This window comes from Vigna angularis, chromosome 1 (genome assembly GCF_016808095.1).
Source record: "Vigna angularis cultivar LongXiaoDou No.4 chromosome 1, ASM1680809v1, whole genome shotgun sequence".
Taxonomy (NCBI): Eukaryota; Viridiplantae; Streptophyta; class Magnoliopsida; order Fabales; family Fabaceae; genus Vigna; species Vigna angularis.
The window spans coordinates 43,075,002-43,096,306 of record NC_068970.1 but is presented as its reverse complement, the minus strand read 5'-3'; the positions used below and the strand labels follow the sequence as shown (position 1 = coordinate 43,096,306).

General features: G+C 34.8%; 1 protein-coding gene across 1 annotated transcript in view; it reads left to right on the top strand.

Moving 5' to 3' along the window:
• Nucleotides 1-6,360, top strand: part of LOC108319714 (protein SRG1) — a 34,885-nt gene extending 28,525 nt beyond the window's left edge. Inside the window, exons 3-4 of the mRNA XM_017550940.2 lie at nt 5,438-5,762; nt 5,939-6,360. Coding sequence (XP_017406429.1) covers nt 5,438-5,762; nt 5,939-6,247 — 634 coding nt within the window. The 3' untranslated portion in view covers nt 6,248-6,360. The remainder of the gene's footprint in view (nt 1-5,437; nt 5,763-5,938) is intronic.
• Nucleotides 6,361-21,305: the final 14,945 nt, after the last annotated feature.

The window sequence follows — 21,305 nt, the reverse complement described above, 5'->3', positions numbered from 1 at the left end:
ACTTGGATAACTTGGCGTACAACTCCTTCTCCCTCAAGACGCCCAGCATCATCCTCAAGTGTTCTTCATGCTCTTCACAGCTCTTGGAGTAGATGAGGATATCATCAATGAAGACGACCACGAACTTGTCCAGGAACGGTCTAAAAATGCGATTCATGTAGTCCATGAATATCGCTGGTGCGTTAGTGACACCGAATGGCATCACTACATACTCGTAGTGTCCGTAACGAGACCTGAAGGCTGTCTTTTGAACGTCCCCTTCCTTAACTCGAATTTGATGATAACCGGACCTCAAATCAATCTTCGAGAATATTGTAGCACCGTGTAGTTGATCCAACAGATCGTCAATCCTAGGCAGGGGATACTTGTTCTTGATAGTCAGCTTGTTCAACTGTCTGTAGTCAATACAAAGCTGAGAGCTGTCATCCTTCTTTTTCACTAAGAGAACAGGCGCTCCCCAAGGTGATGCGCTCGGCCTGATGAATTTCATATCCATTAAATCTTCAATCTGCTTCTTGAGCTCAGCCAACTCTGCTGGAGACATTCTGTACGGGGCAATGGATACTGGGCCGGCTCTTGACACTAAGTCGATTGAAAATTCCACTTCTCTTGGAGGAGGTAATCCTGGAACTTCATCAGGAAATACGTCCATGAACTCTCTGATGACCGAACGGTTATCCTTTCGTTCATCTTGCGTCGAACATCCATAACGTTCGTCCTCAGTGGCTTCTAGATATGACAACACTATGAAGCAGCTGGCACCCTCCATGATATCTTGTCTTATTCAGTCGAGCGTTACAGAAAACTCTTCTTCTTTTTCATCAGGGAATACTAGTCTCTTCTCTCCACAATCTATAAGAATGTGATTGGCATTCAACCAATCCATCCCTAGAATCACCTCCAAACCTTGAAGAGGTTAACTTTAAATCTACGCCCCTCAACTTCTATAGGACATCTGACGCAAACCGTAGACGTCCTAACCTCACCAGCCGCTGGGGTTGACACCACCAAGTCGAACTACATCTCGCTCTCAGCTAAACCCAGTTTCTCAACGCACGCCTTCGAGATGAAGGAATGTGTTGCCCCCGAGTCATACAACACACAACAAGATTTACCATACAGCAAGCAATCACCGAATATGAGGTTACCTGAGCTTGCTGCTTCCGCGCCCGTTATAGCATATACGCGTCCAACCGCTTGTGCTTGTCCACCCCTTCCTTGTTGAACTCTCCCAGCATTTGGTGGTCTCATTACCGCTAGTCCTCCCATGTTACACTCGCTCTCCAAATTTTCGTTCCTCCTACAGCGAGTACAATATTTGCCTCCCACCAATTGAGGACATGACGATCGGTAGTGGGGTCCCCCACACTAAAAACAACTCACGGTCCCTTGTTGTCCAGACCGTCCTACAGCAACCACTGACTGAGCTTGGGACCCACTAGCATTTGGAGTCGGCGCTGGATGAGCGTAAGGCGTCCTACTCCGATTCAGATTGCTTCTAGACAAAACCGGTCCCCTGACCGATTGTTGTTGTTTCTTCTGCTGTTCCACTTCAGCCACATTCTTCTCTTAAACCTTGGCTCTCTCAACCATAGTAGGAAAAGACTTGATGCACAAGCTGGAAAACAACAACTTCAAATCACTTCTCAGCCCATTCTCAAACTTCCTGCACTGTCACTCCTCGCTCGTAGCCATGGTGTTGAAACGAACCAAGTGTTTGAACTTGCTGGTATACTCCGAGACGGACATCCCGCCTTGCACCAGTTGAAGAAACTCTACTTCCTTGGCAAAACGAACGCTATCTGGGAAGTATTCTTCATAAAACTTGCTTCTGAATACTTCCCATGAGATGGGAATTTGGGCGTCCGTCGGAATCATCTTCATGTTAGTCCACCAATGACTAGCCTCTCCAATCAGCAGATACTCCGTGAATTCCAATCGATTGTCGTCCGAACACCTCTTGGCATTGTAGATTCTTTCCATATCTCGTAACCACTGGTCGGCCTCGTCAGGAAGGCATTTTCCATTGAATTTAGCAGGGTGATGTTGGAGAAAACTCTCTAAGCTCCACTCGGTCTGATGGGTAGCGTTGGAAGTGGACGCTCCAACTGTATTCCTAGTGGTTGCTATGATCTCCAAAAGCTGTCGTTGGGTCGCTTCAGAGTTGGCACGCGCGGCTTCCAAACTCTGAAAAGCGGCCGTGTTCTGCTGCACCAAGGCAGCGTTCTGCTGCTGTAGAGCTTCTATTACTGATTCTAACAGTCTAGTGTTGTCGGATGCATCACGTTCGGTAGGTTGAGAAGGAGGTCTCGGTGCCATTAGTTCTCTGAGAAGTAGAGAAAGCAATCATTAGTTAAGTTCAAGGAGTTTAAAATACTCATCAAACGAACGTTAAGCACACAGCAAAAACATAGTGTACTCATAACCTACAGTGTTTTTAAGGAACAAAACTACTCTGATACCACTAATGTAACATCTCAAAAATACAGTCCAAAACTATATAATAGAATAATCACATTTAATAATATACAGATCAGTTTTACACTATATAAGAACGTACGGTCTCGGCTGAACGGCCTTACAAGGTAGTAAAAAGAAATTAAAAGATGTACAGAGGTACAGAGGTACAATTTTGACCGAACGGGTTACAAAAGAAAAATAGCAAACGGTCAATCAAAATCAAAAGGGAAAGGTGATCGGACAACCACCTTACTATAAACTACTACTGACTGAACGTCCTATTGTTCGACCTTAACTTCAACCTCGACAAGATTCTCTTCCTCCAGCGTCTCTTCCAACAGTACGTCTCCTTCTGCTCACATCCACACGGATGATCATTGCAATGACAAGACGAACGTACAAAACAAGACAAGACAAGAAACACAGGGTAAGCTTATATAATTTAATTCATGCATAAACATACATTTCAAACAATCAAACACACAAGATAAATTCAACATACGTATCATACAAAACCTATTACTAGACTGACTGTCCGGACTGTATGAAATCTGTGTAGCTACAGGCGTTCGTGCACCCGGGTGATGTAGTAACTGGAATGTCCTCATTAGCTGCCACCCGAGGTTAGTCCTATCTGTCCAAAGTACCCTAAGGACTAGGATCTCCTGCCGTTCCCACACACGACCTACCCTCCTCCACGTGAAGACGAGTACTCACGGAACATCAGGATGAACAGCCAACTTAGCATACCCACAGTCATACTTTACCAATTCCAATATTCATACATGAGTCGTTCCTCCCCGGAACACTCGTCCAAAATCAACATATTTCCATCCATATCATATTCTCTTTTATTTCATTAATAATCATCTCACTTAAATATTTCACCCAAAAATCCGTTCGGATACAATTTACCGAACGTTCAACCCTGGCTCAGAACGAGACCGAACAATTGGAGCTAGACCGAGAGGTCTCCAGTTCCAGAATAGATTTAGACCAAGAGGTTTACTATCGGTTTGAGAAAGAAACCGAGTACAATCATACATCACGAGAAACGAATAGAACGAACATAAATTACAAAATGAGCCAATTAGATGAACTGACTCTTAAGAGCTCCAACCGAACACCTAAATAACCTTGCTCAGTACTAAGGCTCTAGGCCGGAACCAATGGACACAGACACTTCAAGATATTCAAAGAATAGTACGTAGAGGAATTCCCATGAAGAAACTGAACGCTTATGAAAACTTAGATTATTTAGGTTTAGTATTAAGAAATACGAATGCAAGTTAAAGACTGAACACTATAGTGAGCGAACCCTAGTGGGCTTGAACGAACGCTCTTATTATGAAGTTTAGCTTAAAGATCTAGAACGAGTACCTGGTGTAAGACCAAACACTTGCTTAGGACGAACACTTGGTATAATACCTAGTGCTACTAAACCTTAAAGACAGGGTCTTGATAAATATACCAAAATACTATTGAAGAGTAGTGTTTAAGAATAACTAAAATATACAAATGCATATATACATATATATACTTAAGCTTATCACGGAATATCAAGACATAACTATGCTTTGGCCGAACGCTCAAACATAGTATTACAACACGAAGACACTCGCCCTCAACTAGGATTCTTCCCAAATGAAAGAATCCAATTCTAATCAAGTTCACTCAGAAAATCGAACGGTCAAAGACTGTTCAGTAACGAACATACACTATCTTAGGGGAATTTCATATTCAGAATTCATATAGATTCAAACTCATTTCTTAACATATAACTTGATAACTTTTCACATTCATATCATAATCACTTTCATATTTCATACCATCCAAACATAGAGATTTCATATATTTCATGCATCATAACATAACTCAATCATTTTTCATATCAAATCATCTAGTCAACGAACGTTCATACAACACATAATCATGTAAATTAAATTAATAAGCTTCCCTTACCTCTAAGCGTGAACGAACGTCCTAGACACAGAATTAAGGTTCGCCTAACTGAATTTCCTTCTACCCTTACGTTCAAAAATCCTTCAAACTAAATCAAACAACAGAAAACCCACAATGGCTCAAACAAGACGAAACCATGCAACCAGAACTTGGTGTGCATGTACCAGATAACGAACGGTTAACGAGAAGAAGAACTTACCAGTTCAGAACCCGAAACCGTTCGGTTCAATCTGAAGCTCTGGACGCCGGTAGTGTTTCTACGGTGCCTGAACAGTGATCGGAGAAGAGAAAGGGTGAGTTTTGGTAGAGAGAAGGGAGAGCTTTTAGAGAGAAGGAGGAGAATTTGAGAAAATCAGAGTTTTGAGAAGAAGATGCATGTAGAGAGTGTGACGTAATTTTCCAAAAACTCAGTTTTGCTTAAAACGGACGTCCGCTCCTCTGCTGACACCTGCATTCCACTATCTGATTTCTGACTCCCTTCAGCTTGACACATGGCGTCCGTTCAGAAGGGTTTTGGGTGCGTTTTAATGGTTCTGAGAAAATCTATAAATAAAAAATGAATATGATGCAACTTCATAAAATAAAATAGCTAGAAATATATATATATTCAAAAGTAAAAAGAAAGAAAAATAACAAATTGAATCAGGTAAATGGGATCATAAAATTTTAAATGATCTAGATAAATGAATTTCAATTTGCATAACCAATCAGATCATCAATTTGATCTGATATATCTAGTTTTGATACATCAGTCAAACTTGTCTCAACGTATGAACCTAATTATTTAATTTTTCTAATCGAATAGAACAAAAGTGTCCAAGTACATTCAGTGCCAACAAAAAAAACACCAAATGAAAGTGACAGAGTCAACTCTACTGCATCACAATAGAAAACTGATAGGGCAAACCAAAAACTAGAGACCAAATGAATTTGACTAAGTTATTTAGTAGTTTGAATAATGGCGTTGCAATTTACTCCGTTGAACATGTTTTTTGTGTGGGTGATTTGAATGCAGAGATGATTTAGAGAGGTATTGTAGCGAGTTGAAAAAGCTTGCCATAAAAATCATTGACATAATGGGAAGTGCCCTGAGTGTGGAGAGAAAGGAAATTAGAGAGTTGTTTGGTGATGGAGTTCAATCAATGAGGATGAATTACTATCCGCCATGTCCCCAACCAGAGCTAGTTATGGGACTGAATCCGCATTCTGATGGTGGAGGTCTTACTATCCTTCTCCAAGCCAATGAAATGGAAGGTCTTCAGATCAACAAAGATGGACTGTGGATCCCTGTAAAACCCCTCCCCAATTCTTTCATCATCAACGTTGGAGACATGATTGAGGTATTTAACTAATTCACCCCCAAATTTATTAATTTTTAATGATTCATTGATTATTTCTCATAATTCAACAAACCCTATTAGCATTTAACAAAAGGAAGCTAATTAAATGAATCTTTTAATAACTAAGGTTTTGCAAAGATGTTTGATCGTTACCTTAACGAAGCAATTGTGTGTAGATAATGACAAATGGGATTTATCGAAGCATCGAGCACCGAGCAACAGTGAACTTAGAGAAGGAAAGACTTTCCATAGCTGCATTTTACAACCCCAGCATGGAAGTAACTATAGGTCCAGCACCAAGCCTTGTTACTCCCAAAACACCAGCAGTTTTCAGGTCAATTAAAGTAACCGAATACTACAGGGGATACCTCTCCAAAGAACTCAAAGGGAGATCACACCTTGATAGCATGAGGCTCCAAAACAACGATTACAGAAACTCTTCAAACTGCTGTGATCCCAACCAGATACATTCTACAAACATATGAACCTTCTGCTGCATGCCTATTTCTTGAGTTTCTGCTTTACAATACTTTTTCAGTTTCCCCTGTGAAACTAAGACGCCACGAATTTGGTGATTTTTTTCTCAATAAAAAGTCATTGCAACTAATTAAGTTTCGTGTGTGTTTAATAATTAATAAAATATAGCTGATGTCATCAAATTAATGCTATTTTATTATAATAATTTCAATTTCAGTATTATCAAAATCAAATCAATAGTAAAAATATTAGTTAAGAAAAAATTAATTCTAAATCATTTTTCAACTAATTGATTTCTAACAAATTAATTATTATAAAAATTATACAAAAAATTTAGTCAAATAAATAAAATTAATATAAGAAGATAAAAATAAACAAAATAAGTAAAACATTAATTAACAAAATAGTAAATGAAAGCAAGAAATAAAATTAGAAAAAAATAAAAAATTGGTTAATTTCATTGTCTTTTTAGAGCTTATAATTGGTTATTTAAAGATTATTGATCAATTAATTTGTCTTAAATTTTTAAATTAATCAATATAAATTCTCAATTAATTTATAAAAGTTTTCACTATTAATCAAATACACTATCAATTAAAATCAAAATATTTGTAGATTAATTATAGTTAATTTAATTAAAGAACATCATCAATTAAGTATTACTTTGTCTGATCATGTATATTCTTTTATCTCTTGTATCAACTAAAAAACTAATTAATCAAAGTGCATTATTGATTAATTTTTGTTAAAATTTTTATCTTTGATATCAATTATTGGGCAAAACTCATTCAATCACATAGTTTCCAAATTTAATCAAAGTATATTATTAATTAAAATTGAAAATTATTAGACTCATATAAATGATATCTTATGTAGATTTAACATCGTCCTAACTTGCTATAATGTAAAATTCATTACTTTTACTTGATTATAAAAGGCTTAATATAATTTATGGTCTCAATTTTTGTCAGTTTTGTTCGAAATGGTCCTAATTTTTTTTATGTTCAATGTAGTTCTAAAGATTGTAATTTGTGTTCAATTTAGTCCTTTTTGCAAACACCGTTTAAATTGTTAATGGCCAAATGTCCAACTGTGCAATCAGTGACACATCACCCTTGACACGTCATCATCATCTCCTACCTCCAGAAACCCTAATTTCCCCCTACATAGAAACCCTAGCTACCAACCCTAATCGTCGCCGCCACGCTCACGGCCAGCCACCATCTTCGCACCTCCATCGTCACACATTTCGAAACCCTAACCAGATGGTCGCGTCGTTGTTCCAAATGCTCCGACACAAGCATCGTGAAACCGAATCGTGAGTTCCTCGCACCTTTGAGCAACGTCGTGAAGCTTCTTCATTCTCCACCAGCTACCACCAACCTGAAACACAGAAGATCAAAACCCACAGAACCAAAAATCTCCTTCAAACCAGAAGCGCAATTCGCGCTGCAACGGTGAAAAGCCACCAACATCATCATCAACCTCTCGTGAGAAAAATCCAAATCGCTAACGCAAACCCAAATCGCACCAACACCTCTCTGCAAGCTTCTCCACCGCGCCTTCTTCATTCACCTGCAGGATAAAAACCTAGAAGCAAACCAACTATCACGAAGTTCACCATATCCGCCGTGAAGGAGAAACCTTATTCTCGCGTGACGGCAATCGACCAAGCTTTTTCCCAATCTGCCGATGCAAATCGGAAACCCTAATTTTTGGGTGAAGAAAGGGGTTGCCACATGTCAAGCCCTCATTGGCATGACCATCCTTAGTCAACTCTAGTCCTAGCCACGTTAGCTAATAAGTGCCATATAATTCACTGATTGGTGATGTGTCGTTAACGATTTAAACAACGTATGCAAAAAGGACTAAATTGAACACAAATTATGATATTTAGGACTACATTGAACGTTAAAAAAAATTATGATCATTTCGAACAAAGCTAACAAAAATTAGAACCATAAGTGGTATTAAGCCATTATAAAAAAAACATAGATAAAAAAAAATCACAAAAATTAAAAAAAAAAAGCAAATCTATTCATTTAACCCTAGAATACAATTAAGAAATCACAGCATAATCAATTTCAAATGCTTAACACTCTATGAAATGTAAATTTAACATAAAAAAAAGAGGTGGTGAAAAACACAAAAGATGGTGGAGAGGACGAAATTAGGTTTCCAAAAGGTTCCTAAGCCCCTTAATATGTTTCCTTAGGTCTCTTCATATAAAAATTAGACTAGGTTCTATTTTTGACTCTTTTGTTGTTGTAATCTTGTTTCTAATAATGTATTCTCCTTCAATTATCTTCTGAATAATCCAATATCTTCAAGATATATTTGGTTGTTGTGAAAGTCTAAAAATATTTAAGAAGATCTTTGCTAGATTCAAAAAAAATTGAAAACTATTATCTTTTAATATTTACTAATATAGTTAAATAAAGTAATTATTTAAAAATATCAAATAAAATATCTAAAAGTATATTTTTCCCAAATTATCTTTAATCATAAAAATTTATCAATTATTGCAACTTTTGTTGTAGAAAAAAAATAGCTAAGGTCCAATTTTTGTTGTTTATTTCTTATTCTGGACTTAGCCATATTTGTTTACTTTTTCATGTTTTTCTTGTCTTTTTTATGCAATGTTTGACTTGAATTTTTATGATTTTGATTATTTTCTATTCTTGGATTTATTTTTAAGGTGTTATGAGATTTTCACCAATTTATTTTCACATCTTTATGAATTCAACTTAATTGTAGTTATATCAACACACATCAAAAATTTCAAAGAACATTTATACAACTAAAAGATTATCTATAACATATTTTTGTATTTCATACTCAAGAAACCCAATTATAAAAAAAATCTTAATTAAATTTTTCTAAAAACACAAACACCAATCCAAAATTAAAGGTTAAATATAAACATAAATATGCACTCATCAATTATCGACTTCAATTTTCCAAAAAATAAAACAAATATAAATTAAACCAAATAATGTAAGAGTCGGAAAAATTCAATGTAATTGTAATAAAAAGGATTACGTGTTTTGTTACATGTTTCTTTATATATAAGAAAGTCTATGCTTTCACTTATGTAGCTTGGTTTCTTTATATATAAGAAAGTTTATGTTTTCACTATATGTAGCTTGGTTAGTAAGAGTTCCTTATTGCACTAATAATCACGTTTTCAATCTCTACTGAATTTTAGTATTTATTGATGGGAGGTACGAATATACTTATATGTTTGTGACGCATGATATGATCATATAAATCTTGATATTTTGATGGTTGATATGTTTGGTTTGCAAATTAAAGTACAGAGATTTGAACCTAGGCCAGCATACCTTGCATTGTTTTATTTCCTTTTTTAAGGGCTGCCACGTAATTGTTTTTAGTTTAGTTAAGCATGGTTGATTTAAAAATAATGAAGACTGATAGCACGTCCGGGGGGAATCAATTTCTATAACTGATTTTTTTTTCTTCTTTTTTAAGAGTAAGAGAGTTTTTAGTAAAGGAGGTTTCGTGGGGGCAGGTAGGGGCAAGTGTTTTTAAGTTTTAGGTAGGGTTAGAAACGGAAAAAACCTTGTTGCTATTGTGAGTAAAGGAGAATCGTGTGCACTGGATTGTTCCTTGATAGAGTGAGAAAAGAGAGCGTAACAGATGCCGTCTAGGAAGAGCTTTGGGCTGTGTGCCTGTGGAATCATGTTGGAGTCATGCTAGCTTCTGGTTTACAAGGTAGGGGAGCTGACCTTTTGCCCTTGATTCTGCGATATTGTCATACTTTGTTATGGTCTTCAGTATGTTTCTATGTCCACTTTCCTTGCTGATTAGTCCATACCTGCAGTAGGTTGTAATGAATAGCTTTATGAGCATATGATATTCCTTGGTGTATACAATTGTTCTCGGCAGAATTTGAATGCAGGTGCAGTGGCCAGGTATGTGAATTACGTGTGTAGTGTAAGATTTTTACTCTTCTCTCAGTGCATTGTAAGGTTGTGGTGACTGATATGACTAAGTAGTCATATGTTTTTGTTATTTTGGCATGAATCATTCACCATATGAGCTGCCAAGTTGTGTATATGAGTTTGGACAACAGACCGTGCGCTTTCGATTAGGTTTCTCTTGACGAAAGCCGAACTGGATAAATAGCAAGTCTTGATCTTGTGGTTATGGTTGGTAGGGGTTATCAAGATAGTAGATGAAATGTGCAGGGTAAAAACATTCAAGATATTTGCAATACAAATCAATGATGAAGAAGCACGAAAAGTCATACCTTGAGAGAAGAACATGTAATCTAACCCTAAGCACAGTTAAACGAACAACACATAGAGAAAGAGACGACACGCACAGTGAAACGAAAAGCATAGAGAGAAAGAGATGGAGTGCACGAGAGAAGAATCCAGAACATATGTTTATTATTGAAAAGTGAATTGTGTAGTTACAGTAAGACGAAAAGAGGGAAAATAAAAAGGGGAAAAAAGGATGGGTTGGGCCGCAAGGCTAAAGGCCCAATAACTAACATTATCATCCACTCAAGCTGGGAGTAGATGTCGGTTATTCCCAGCTTGGAATGAAAATACTTAAAAATTGCAGGAGCAAGTGGTTTAGTGAAGAGGTCGGCAGCTTGTTCAGTGATAGAAATGGGGAGCGGTTTGAGGAGGCCAGTGTTGAGTTTGTCCCTAACAATGTGACACTCTATTTCAATGTGTTTGGTGCGTTCATGGAAGACTTGATTAGAGGCAATCTGGATAGCGGAGCGATTGTCACAGTTGACTATATAGCAGGTTGAGTGGTGATAATACGAAGATCTTGAAGAATGTAGGTCAACCATTGTAGTTCACAAGTGACAGCAGCTAGAGCCCGATATTCAGCTTCTGAAGAGCTCCTGGAAACGGTTTGCTACTTTTTGGATTTACAAGAAATGATGGAATTGTCGTAATAGATGAACTAACCAGTGATAGATTTTCTGGATTCGGGACATGTTGCCCAGTCAGAATCACTATAGGCTTTGAGTTGATTGGTGTTGTTGCTTTGGAGGAGGGTTCCATTGTCAAGACTTCCCTTGAGGTATCTAAGAATGCGGTGAGCAGCTTGTTATGTAGTGTGGTAGGAGAGGAAACAAATTGGCTGAGGTTATTAATAGAGAAAGTGAAGTCGGGTCTGGTATTTGTGAGATATATATGAAGCGGCCAATGAGTCTTCGGTAGGAGGAGGCATCTTCATCATTAAGGAGGTCGCCTTGACTAGTAAGACGTGAAGAATGTGCAATAGGAGTGGGCATAGGGGCGCAATGGAGCATTACAGCTTCTGTAAGGAGGTCAAAGGTGTACTTGCATTGGCTGAGGTGGATTTCAGAACTGTTCTGAGCAACTTCCAACCCGAGAAAGTAGGTGAGATCACCCAAGTTTTTGATGTGAAAAAGGCTATCAAGGGAAGTAGTGATATGTTGTATCTTAGTGGCGTTACCCGCAAGAACATTGTCATCAACGTAGATTAAGATGGAAGTGGTGTAGCAAGTATCATGTTTCAAGAAAAGGAAATTATCAACATTAGATCTAGTATAATTGTTAAATAGAAGAAAAGTGGAAAGTTTGTCATACCAATGTCGTCCAACTTATTTGAGCCCATATAAAGATCTTTGAAGTTTGCACACCTGATTGGGTTGTGATGGGTGAAGCCAGGAGGAAGTTGCATACAAACTTCTTCATGTAGGTCACCATGAAGAAAAGCATTGTTGATATCAAGTTGTTTGAGAATCTAGTGGTTAGAGGCAGCAATGGCGAGAAGAAGACGAAGAGTAGTTAATTTAGCAATAGGAGCAAAAGTCTCGAGGTAGTCTAATCCTTCAAGTTGGGTGTAACCCTTAGCTACAAGGCGAGCTTTAAAATAGTCAATAGATCCATCAAACTTGTGTTTGATTTTGTATATCCAGCGGCATCCAATAACAGTTTTGCCAAGAGGAAGGTCAGTGATGGTCTAGGTCACTAGTGCAAAAACATCGTATAACGTCACGTGTTCAACGTCCAACCACTGAATAACCAACGTTAAAAATGACCGGTGACATTTTTCTAAATCAATGCAATTATTAAACGTCGTTTAGAATTGTAATTCGACGTCAATCTATTATATTGGGTAAATTTTGTGAAAATGCTTGGCGTGAAGGTGAAAATGTATTTATGTACGACGTCGAATTCCCTAGAATTAAATGTCAAAAGGATATAAAACGTCGAATGTACCAGCATTAGATGTTAAAAAGTTAGTGAATTCAATAAAAATTTGAGCGGGAAAATTCAATCATTTTATCTTAGCGCACGATACCCTCTTTTCTACTCAAACTTGTTTAGAACGAAGTTTGACGACCATCACATGTAATCTTTCTTTCATTTGTTACAAATGCATGTTAATTAACTACTTTATGTATGATTTTCGTTTATTTTGACAGATTATTTTCATGTTCTTGTCCTTCCACTAGTACAAAAATCGCGTGCAACGTCGAATATTTTGGGTTTTTAACTGTGAATTTGCGAACGACGTCATATCAGGAGACGTTAAATTTACATCAAATTTAAAAAATTTGACGTTAAAATAACGTCGAACTTTGTTAATATACGACGTTAACTTAACCTCGAATTTTGTCAATATTTGACGTTAATAAAAAAATTAATTAATTTTGATCCTTTTTTACAACTCTACGAGACCTGAAAAGCATAAAAACAACAAATTTCAGTGTTTGGTATTTTATAAAACATGAACTATGAACATGTAGTGTAGCATCAATATCAAACAATAATAACCAACAACAAAGAAGTTCAATCAAACAACAACAACAAACAAGTTCAACTAAACAATAACAACAAAAAAGTTCAACAAAAAAACAACAAACAAGTTCAAAAGGTGGATTCGTCGGAATAAAGTTTCGTCACAGTGAGAGAGAAAGCAAAATGCGCTTATGAAGGACAAGAGCACGAAAATAATCGATTAAAACAAACAAAAATCATACATAAAATAATTAACTAACATGCATTTGTATCAAATGAAAGAAAGATTACATGTGATGCTCGTCAAACTTCGTTCGAGAAAAATTTGAGAAGAGAAGAGGATATCGCGCGCTAAGATAAAGTGAATGAATTTTCAATCTCCCGCTCAAATTTTTATTGAATTCACTAACCTTTTGAAGTAGAATTTAAAAGCCATTCAACGTTTTATATCTTTTACGTCGAATTACAATTCTAAACGACGTTTAATAATTGCATTTATTTACAAAAATGTCACCGCTCATTTTTAACGTTGGTTATTCAATGGTTGGACGTTGAACATGTGACGTTATATGCTGTTTTTGTACTAGTGTTCATAGGCGCATTCTGCTTTTTCTCTTACTGGTGGCAACACTTTATTTCGACGAACCCACCTTTTGAAGGTTAGTTTTCATTTTCGTTTTGAAGAACTTATATGTTGAACTTGTTTGTTGTTTTCTTTTGTTGAACTTGTTTGTTATTGTTTGGTTTAACCAGTTTGTTGTTGTTGTTTGATTGAACTTGTTTTTTGTTTGTTATTGTTGTTTGTTGTTGATACTACACTACACGTTCATAGTTCATGCTTATAAAAAATTGCACTTTGTTGTTTTTATGTTTTTCAGGTCTCGTAGAGTTGTAAAAAATGATCACAATTAATTGAAAAAAATATAAAAAATTATTAACGTTTAATATTGACAAAATTCGACGTTAATTTGCTTAACGTCAAATTGTTCTATGTTCGACTTCAATTTAATGTCTCCCGATATGACGTCGACTTCGAATTCGACGTGAAAGGCCGAAAAACAACGACATTATATGGTGTTTTTGTACTAGTGGGTGTTGTTGTTTGCTAAGGCTTTGAGTTCATCTTGCATAGCTTGAGTCCACTAAGGTATTTTAGATGCTTCCTTGTAGGTGCGAGGTTCAGTGGTAGATGAAATAGAGAGGATGGTGTGCCTGAAATCAGAGGATAACTTGTCATAAGGAAGAAAATTAGTAATGGGATATCTAGTAATGTTATTAGTTTGAAAATATGTAAGATATGTAGGAGGACGTTTGGGCCTAATGGAACACCTAATAGTGTCAACATGCTCATTTATATTGGATACATCATCGTTGAATGTTTTAGCTACGGGAGGTTCAGCAATGTTTGTGATGCTTGTGGTGTCATTGGTACTAGGGAAAATATCACTAGCAACATTAGTATCAGTGGCAGTAGGCACAAAAACATTATTACTAGGAAAATTAATATCATCATAATTATGACTATAATTTTGAGGAATAGGCAAAAAAAAGAGTTAGAACCAGAATTATTGAAAGAGTAAGAAGTATAAGGAAAACAATTTTCATGAAACAGCACATTGCGAGATATATCAATCTTATGGTTTTGTAAGTTAAGGAACTGACAACCTTTGGTGTTCTGTTGGAAACCTAGGAAAATGCCAGGAACAACCCTTGCATCAAATATTTTTTCTATGAGCAGTCAAAGTGCTAATATAGCATAAACAGCCAAAGCAGAACAAAAATATCATACAGTTTCCCATATAATTTTTCATGTGGAGTAGCATCATTAAGTAAGGGGGTAGGCATCTAATTGATCAATAAAGTAGCATGTTCAGCAGCAAAACACCAAAAAATAGTAGGCAAATTAACTTGAAACAAGAAGGAGCGAGTGACATTTAACAAATGTTGGTGTTTACGCTCAACTATGCCATTTTGTTGAGGGGTTTCATTATAAGTGGTTTGATGGTTAATACCTTTAAGGGATAAAAAATTATGCATAGCAAATTCAATACAATTATCAGTACGAAATGGTTTTTATAGTAGTAGAAAATTGGTTTTCTTTGTTTCTTATAAAATCAGTGATAATTTTTCTAACAACAGATTTGTCAATCATAGGTATTAGCCAAGTGTAACGAGAAAAGTCATCAACAATAGTGAGAAAATATTTGAATCCATGCATAGAAAGAATGTTGCAGGGCCTCATATATAAATGTGAATAAGATCAAATATTTTCATAGTTTTAGAGGTACTATTAAAGAAAGGTAAATTTCTTTGTTTAGCACGATGGCAAGCATCACATATGTATGTGGAATTATGAACAATGAAAGGATATTTAAGTTTCAAAGAATTCAATCTAATGTCAGAAGGATGTCCTAATCTAAGATGCCATAGGCTAGTTTTGTTTACAACATTGTTGGCAAAATTTGCAGTAGCACTAGTGCAGAAAAGACCTTTAACGTCACCCTTTAGACATCTGACCCTCGAATATCCAACGTAAAAAATGACCGGTGGCATTTTTCATAAATAAAACAACTATTTAGACGTCGGCTATGGAGGGGCCCGACGACTAAATACTCATATACATCGGCTTCTCCGAATAGACGCCAAAACTAAACGAAAAAGTTAATAAAAAATAATTTTTTATTTTATTTAGACGTCTGTTAATTTGGGGGAACCGACGTCTAAATTTCGGCATTAACGCGAGACAGCCGTTACGCGCACTCATTGTTCATCATCTTCGTCGTGTTTTCTCTCTACGGGTTACGCTTTTCAGGTTCGTTTTCTCACTTTTACACCATTTTAAATTAATTTTACTCCGATTATATCACTCTTTGATGCATTATCTTTCATTTGAACAGATTAAAATGTGTTTTCATTGGGTTTTGGTGCAGTTATTCTCGTGTCCTTGGGTGGCGTTCTTTGGCGGTAATTTCTTGCGTTTTGTACTCCTCTAATTCCCTCCACTACGTTTTTATAACCATCCAATAAAAAAAATGTAAAATACATTCTCTTCAACTAAAATATAAAGTTGTAAACTCGAATCACCATGAGTCAGGAGCAACCTCAGAGACGTTTGACCTGTATGGATTGGACGTCTATATAAACGTCTGACCTATATAGGTCCGACGTCTATATAGATGTCTGACCTATATAGGTCTGACATCTATAGAGACGTCTGACCTAAAGGGTCCGACGTCTCATTAACGTCACCCATATAGACGTCGGACAGAGATCATACGTTAAAAGCCCAAAATAACAGACGTCTAAAGTTCTTTCTACACTAGTGGCAGTAAGTATGTTTAAAGAAAAGTCTAAAATGTACAAGCCACTAGTGAGTTTAGCTATAAAAATCTTCTCTCTGGTTTGAATGTCCTGTATAGTACAACCATGAAAGGAAAAGGTTAATTCATAGTTATTAAAAGAAATCAACTGAGATATAGAGATAAGATTAAAAGAGAATTGCGGGACATAAAGGAGATTCAAAAGGTGAATCTTATTGTTAAGAATAATAGATCCAGAATACTCAAAATGAACAATATTACCATTAGGTAAAGCAATTGGAATAGGTTTGATTCTTTTATAGGATGAAAAGTTTCGTAAAGAAATACTTATATGATCTATTGCTCCAGAATCAAGAATCCAATTGTTTTTAGTATATTTGGAAGTAAGAGTGAGACTGATATTACCTAGAAAAGGTTGGTTGGCCGAAGCAGATCCAATGTGATGGATTTGAGCAGAAGTAGAGGCACAATTCAGATTCTGGATTTTCAAGAGCTCTACAACAACTTGAAATTGTTGAGGTGTGAGGCATATGTCATCAGCACTATCAGAATTGTTATCTTTGACATTCGCATTGTCTTCTTGAACAGACGTATGGTGAATCTGGGCATGCTTTATTATAGAGCTTATGTCTTGGAGGATAGTTGTGCTTCTTATAACAAACCTCAACCGTATGACCGCTTTTATTGCAATGAGTGCAATGTTTTTTGCCAGTTGGTGTGCTTTTGAATCCTTTGTCTTGATTAGGGAAGCCATTCTTGCTGTAGCAAACAACTTCACTATGCCCATACTTTCCACAATAATTACAAACGGTGGAAGAGGTGGAAGTGGCGCAAGCGATGGCAGTACCAGTGTCCCGAGTCTTGACCGCAGCAATCATATTTCAACTGGACAGTTGTCTTTCTTGTTGTGCCACCAAAGAAAAAACTTTAGTGATGTCCGGAATAGGGTCCAAGAGAAGCACGTGCGAGGTAACATTAGTAAATTGATCATTTAGTCCTCGTAAAAATTGCATAACTGGGTCTTCTTGCTTCCTTTGTTTCACAACAGTCAGGACTTGACAACCACACTCGGGTTTACAGGTGCAAAGGGGTTCTAGACAGAAATTTTCGATCTCATCCCAAAGAACGTAAAGTTTAGTGAAATACTTAGAACTGGTAAGGTCACCTTGATGAAGGGTTGCAATGTCAAGTTGAAGGCTAGAAATGCGAGAGAGACTTCCTTGAGAAAATCTGTTATTTAGATCATTCCAGATCTTCGAGGCTTTGTTTATCTATATGATGCTTTGTCTGATGGACATGGAAACAAAGTGGACGATCCATGAGACAACCATATTATTTCCATGATTCTAAGCGATATGCTCCGACTTGTCTTTGTCACGAGGACGAACATTCCTAAGGACGAACTCGATCTTGTTTTTGGCGCTAAGAGTAGTTAACATGGAGCGACTCCAAGAATGATAATTTGTACCATCGAGAACCGGTGAAACAAGAGCAGCAGTTGGGTTTTCGCCGGGATGAAGGTACAAGTAGTTGTGGATGAAACTTTCTTCTGCCATGACTAAAGCGAGAACCAGAAAGAAAGAAAAAACCATAAGAAAGGGAGAAGAGAAAGCAAAGTTACGCAACAGAGCTCTTCAAAAGAAGAGCTCTGATACCTCTTCAAAAGAAGAGCTCTGATACCATATCAAGATAGTAGATAAAATGTTCAGAGTAAAGAACATTCAAGATATTTGCAATACAAATCAATGAAGAAAGAAGCACGAAATGTCATACCTTGAGGAGAAGAACCTGTAATCTAACCCTAAGCACAATGAAACGAACAACACATAGAGAAAGAGATGACGCGCACTGTGAAACGAAAAGCACAGAAAGAAAGAGATGGAGTGCACAAGAGAAGAATCCAGAACAGATGTTTATTATTGAAAAGTGAATTGTGTAATTACAGTAAGACGAAAAGAAGGAAAATAAAAAGGGGAAAGAAGGATGGGCTGGGCCATAACTAACATTATCACGGGTGTTGGTATTAGTTTTGAGAGAACATGCTCTTTAATTGAATATCAATAAAAACCGTGTTGTATGAGTTAGGTTATGACCATTGGCAGTTTGGATTTTAAATGGGGTACATGATTTTCTGGTGCAACCAAGAGTAAGTAGAGTCTAAGTTTGATTCATGAATTTATTATGGAAACATTGAGAAGGCTGCAACATGATCTCTTGAAAACAGCACCTTGAAGGAATGTTTTCTCTATGCATTGTTTTTCTTTCTAGAAAATAAATTAGCACAGTAGCAAGCTTTGTAAGATTTTTTTTTTCTAAAAATAATGTAGTGCAGTTATATATATATATATATTGTTTTTATATAATTAGGTGGTCATACAGATTTGGACTGGCGGTATTTTCTTTTCATTGGATGCATTGATGATTTTAGTATCATTAGTACATGGTGTAAATGACGTTGGAAAATTCCTAGTGACTTCTAATATATATATATATATATATATATATATATATATATATATATATATGTGTGTGTGTGTGTGAAAACTTTTGGTCAAATTAATTGCCATGCACCATGCATCTATTGGTTATACGATGGTTTTAATTCTGGTTGGGCCAATGGAATTGGGTTTGAAAGATTTACAATGCTTAACTTTATAGCAGTACTAGTGTATAGCTTAGAAATTGATTTAGAAGTTGGTAATGCTGGAAAATATGGTCAATGTTTGAAGGGGTTTTCTTCAATCATTTCACCACACCTCCAAATTTTTACACAATACCTAAATTATCGCTATTTAAGACACTTTTAATATTTTAAAAAACGAAAAGAAAGAATGGTCAAAGATTCTTTAAAAACAGCTTTGTCAGTTAAGTAAATTTTTGGCGCATTAGATATTTCTCTCGGATCTCATTCTCTCTATTCTCGCTTCCATTTGCTTCCTCTCCTTGCATTCTCTGGTTCCTAGCGCACACGAGCACACATGCAACTTTGTTTGGTATTGTTTGGTATTGTTTGTGCAGCCACACAGCCACTTTCGTCCTCTTCGTTCGTCCATTGAGCTTCCCAAAGGTTGGTAGTCAAGCGTATTTCTTGCGCATGAAATCTGATATTTCTCTCTTGAATCGGATCTCATTCTCTCTTTCGATCCTCGCTTGCTTTTTCTGTCTTCCTGCAGTCTCTGCTTTTAGGCACACATAAACAGCTTCTTGTTCGTGGAGGTTGAAGTTGGTTTTGTTCATGTTTAGTCATTTTCATCTTTTTCTTTCGTCCATTGTCATTGTCCAAAAGTTGATGCATTCGTTTTTTTCATTTTTATAGCATGTTGTAATTATTATAGTAGATTGTAGAGTTAGGATTTAGATATTAGAAGTTGTTATACACGAGTTTTAATGATTGATATGCGGTCTATCAGTTTTGCTGTATCAGACGTCAAAAAATCGATTCAGCCTCTATCGAACGTGGATATCTAATATAAGCTGAATCCGTTTTCAATATTCGATTTAGCACATTCTTCATTTTTTAGTTATTTAATGTTTTATAAACTTGCTGTTTAGATTTTTTATTATTATAAAATATTTTATTTTATAAATTTTAAATTTTTTTATCTTAATTATTTTTATGGTTAATAATATTTAATTATTTCATAGACATATTCTTTTTAATAAATAATTATTTATATTTTGATTAAATTTTGTTGTTCTTAATTATTTTATATTTCTTTTATAGTTTTTCATTTTTATTTTAATTAAATTGTTATATTTTAATTAATTAATTATTTATATAAATATTTGAATTAATTTTATTTATTTTGAATGAAATAATTTAGTTTGTAAATATTTAATATTTATTTTTAACTTTTATAATTTTATAGAATGTAAAGTTTTTTAATTGTAATAATATATTAATGAATTAATTAAATTGATTAAATTTTTTTGTTTTCAATTATTTAATGTTTTATTTGTTTTATAGTTTTTTTTATTTTTCTTAATATGAGAATTCATTCCATAAGAATATTCATCCATTTAGATTAAATCACCTATAACAAAATAAAAAACTAATATAATAAATTCAACATTTATAATTAAATTATAAAATCATAAATTAATACAATAAGTTATACATTTATAAACTTTTAAAAAAACACTAAAATAATAATACTTAAAACTACCTAAAAAGTTATTTAAATTTTTTATATGAATTTGAAATACCAAACTTTTTTAATAAATTAAAAAATTCATACAATTTATTTTATACAAAAAATTAACAAAATAAAAAACTAATACAATAAATTAAACATTTATAATTAAATTATAAAATCATAAACTAATACAATAAATTATACATTTCTAAATAATATAATAAACTTAAAAATAATTTAAATAATTATAAATATACATTTTCTATATATAAAAATTAAACATTTAAAATGATTTTTTTATATTAACAAAATTAAATAATTATAACAAAACACTGGTTTTAGTAATTAACTATTTACTCTATATATACACTATTATAATTACTAAGAATAAATAAATATCTTTATATATATATATAGATATAGATATATAAATTTTTAGTCAACTTTCTGTTATATATTAAAATATTGCCTCTCATCTACATTTATATGTCAAGAAACAAGAACAAAAAATTAATAAATTACTTATTTTAAAATAAAATAATTTACATTATAAACAAACATATTCAAAATATATATTAGTAAACAGTCTTTAGAATTAAGTTAACGGTTTTATTTAATTTTTTATAAAACAAACCTTTTAATATTAAATGTTGTTATGGTTAATTAATTATTGGGACAATAAAAAAGAAACAAATAACGTAAACATGCATCGGATATAAAAAAATAAACACATAATGCATCAAATGTGAAAATCTGAAAGGGAAAAGTATCGGATTTTGATATCTGATTATAGGATATCAATAGAATATGTAGATATGATATTTTTTCTTTTAGATTTTCATATATCCAATA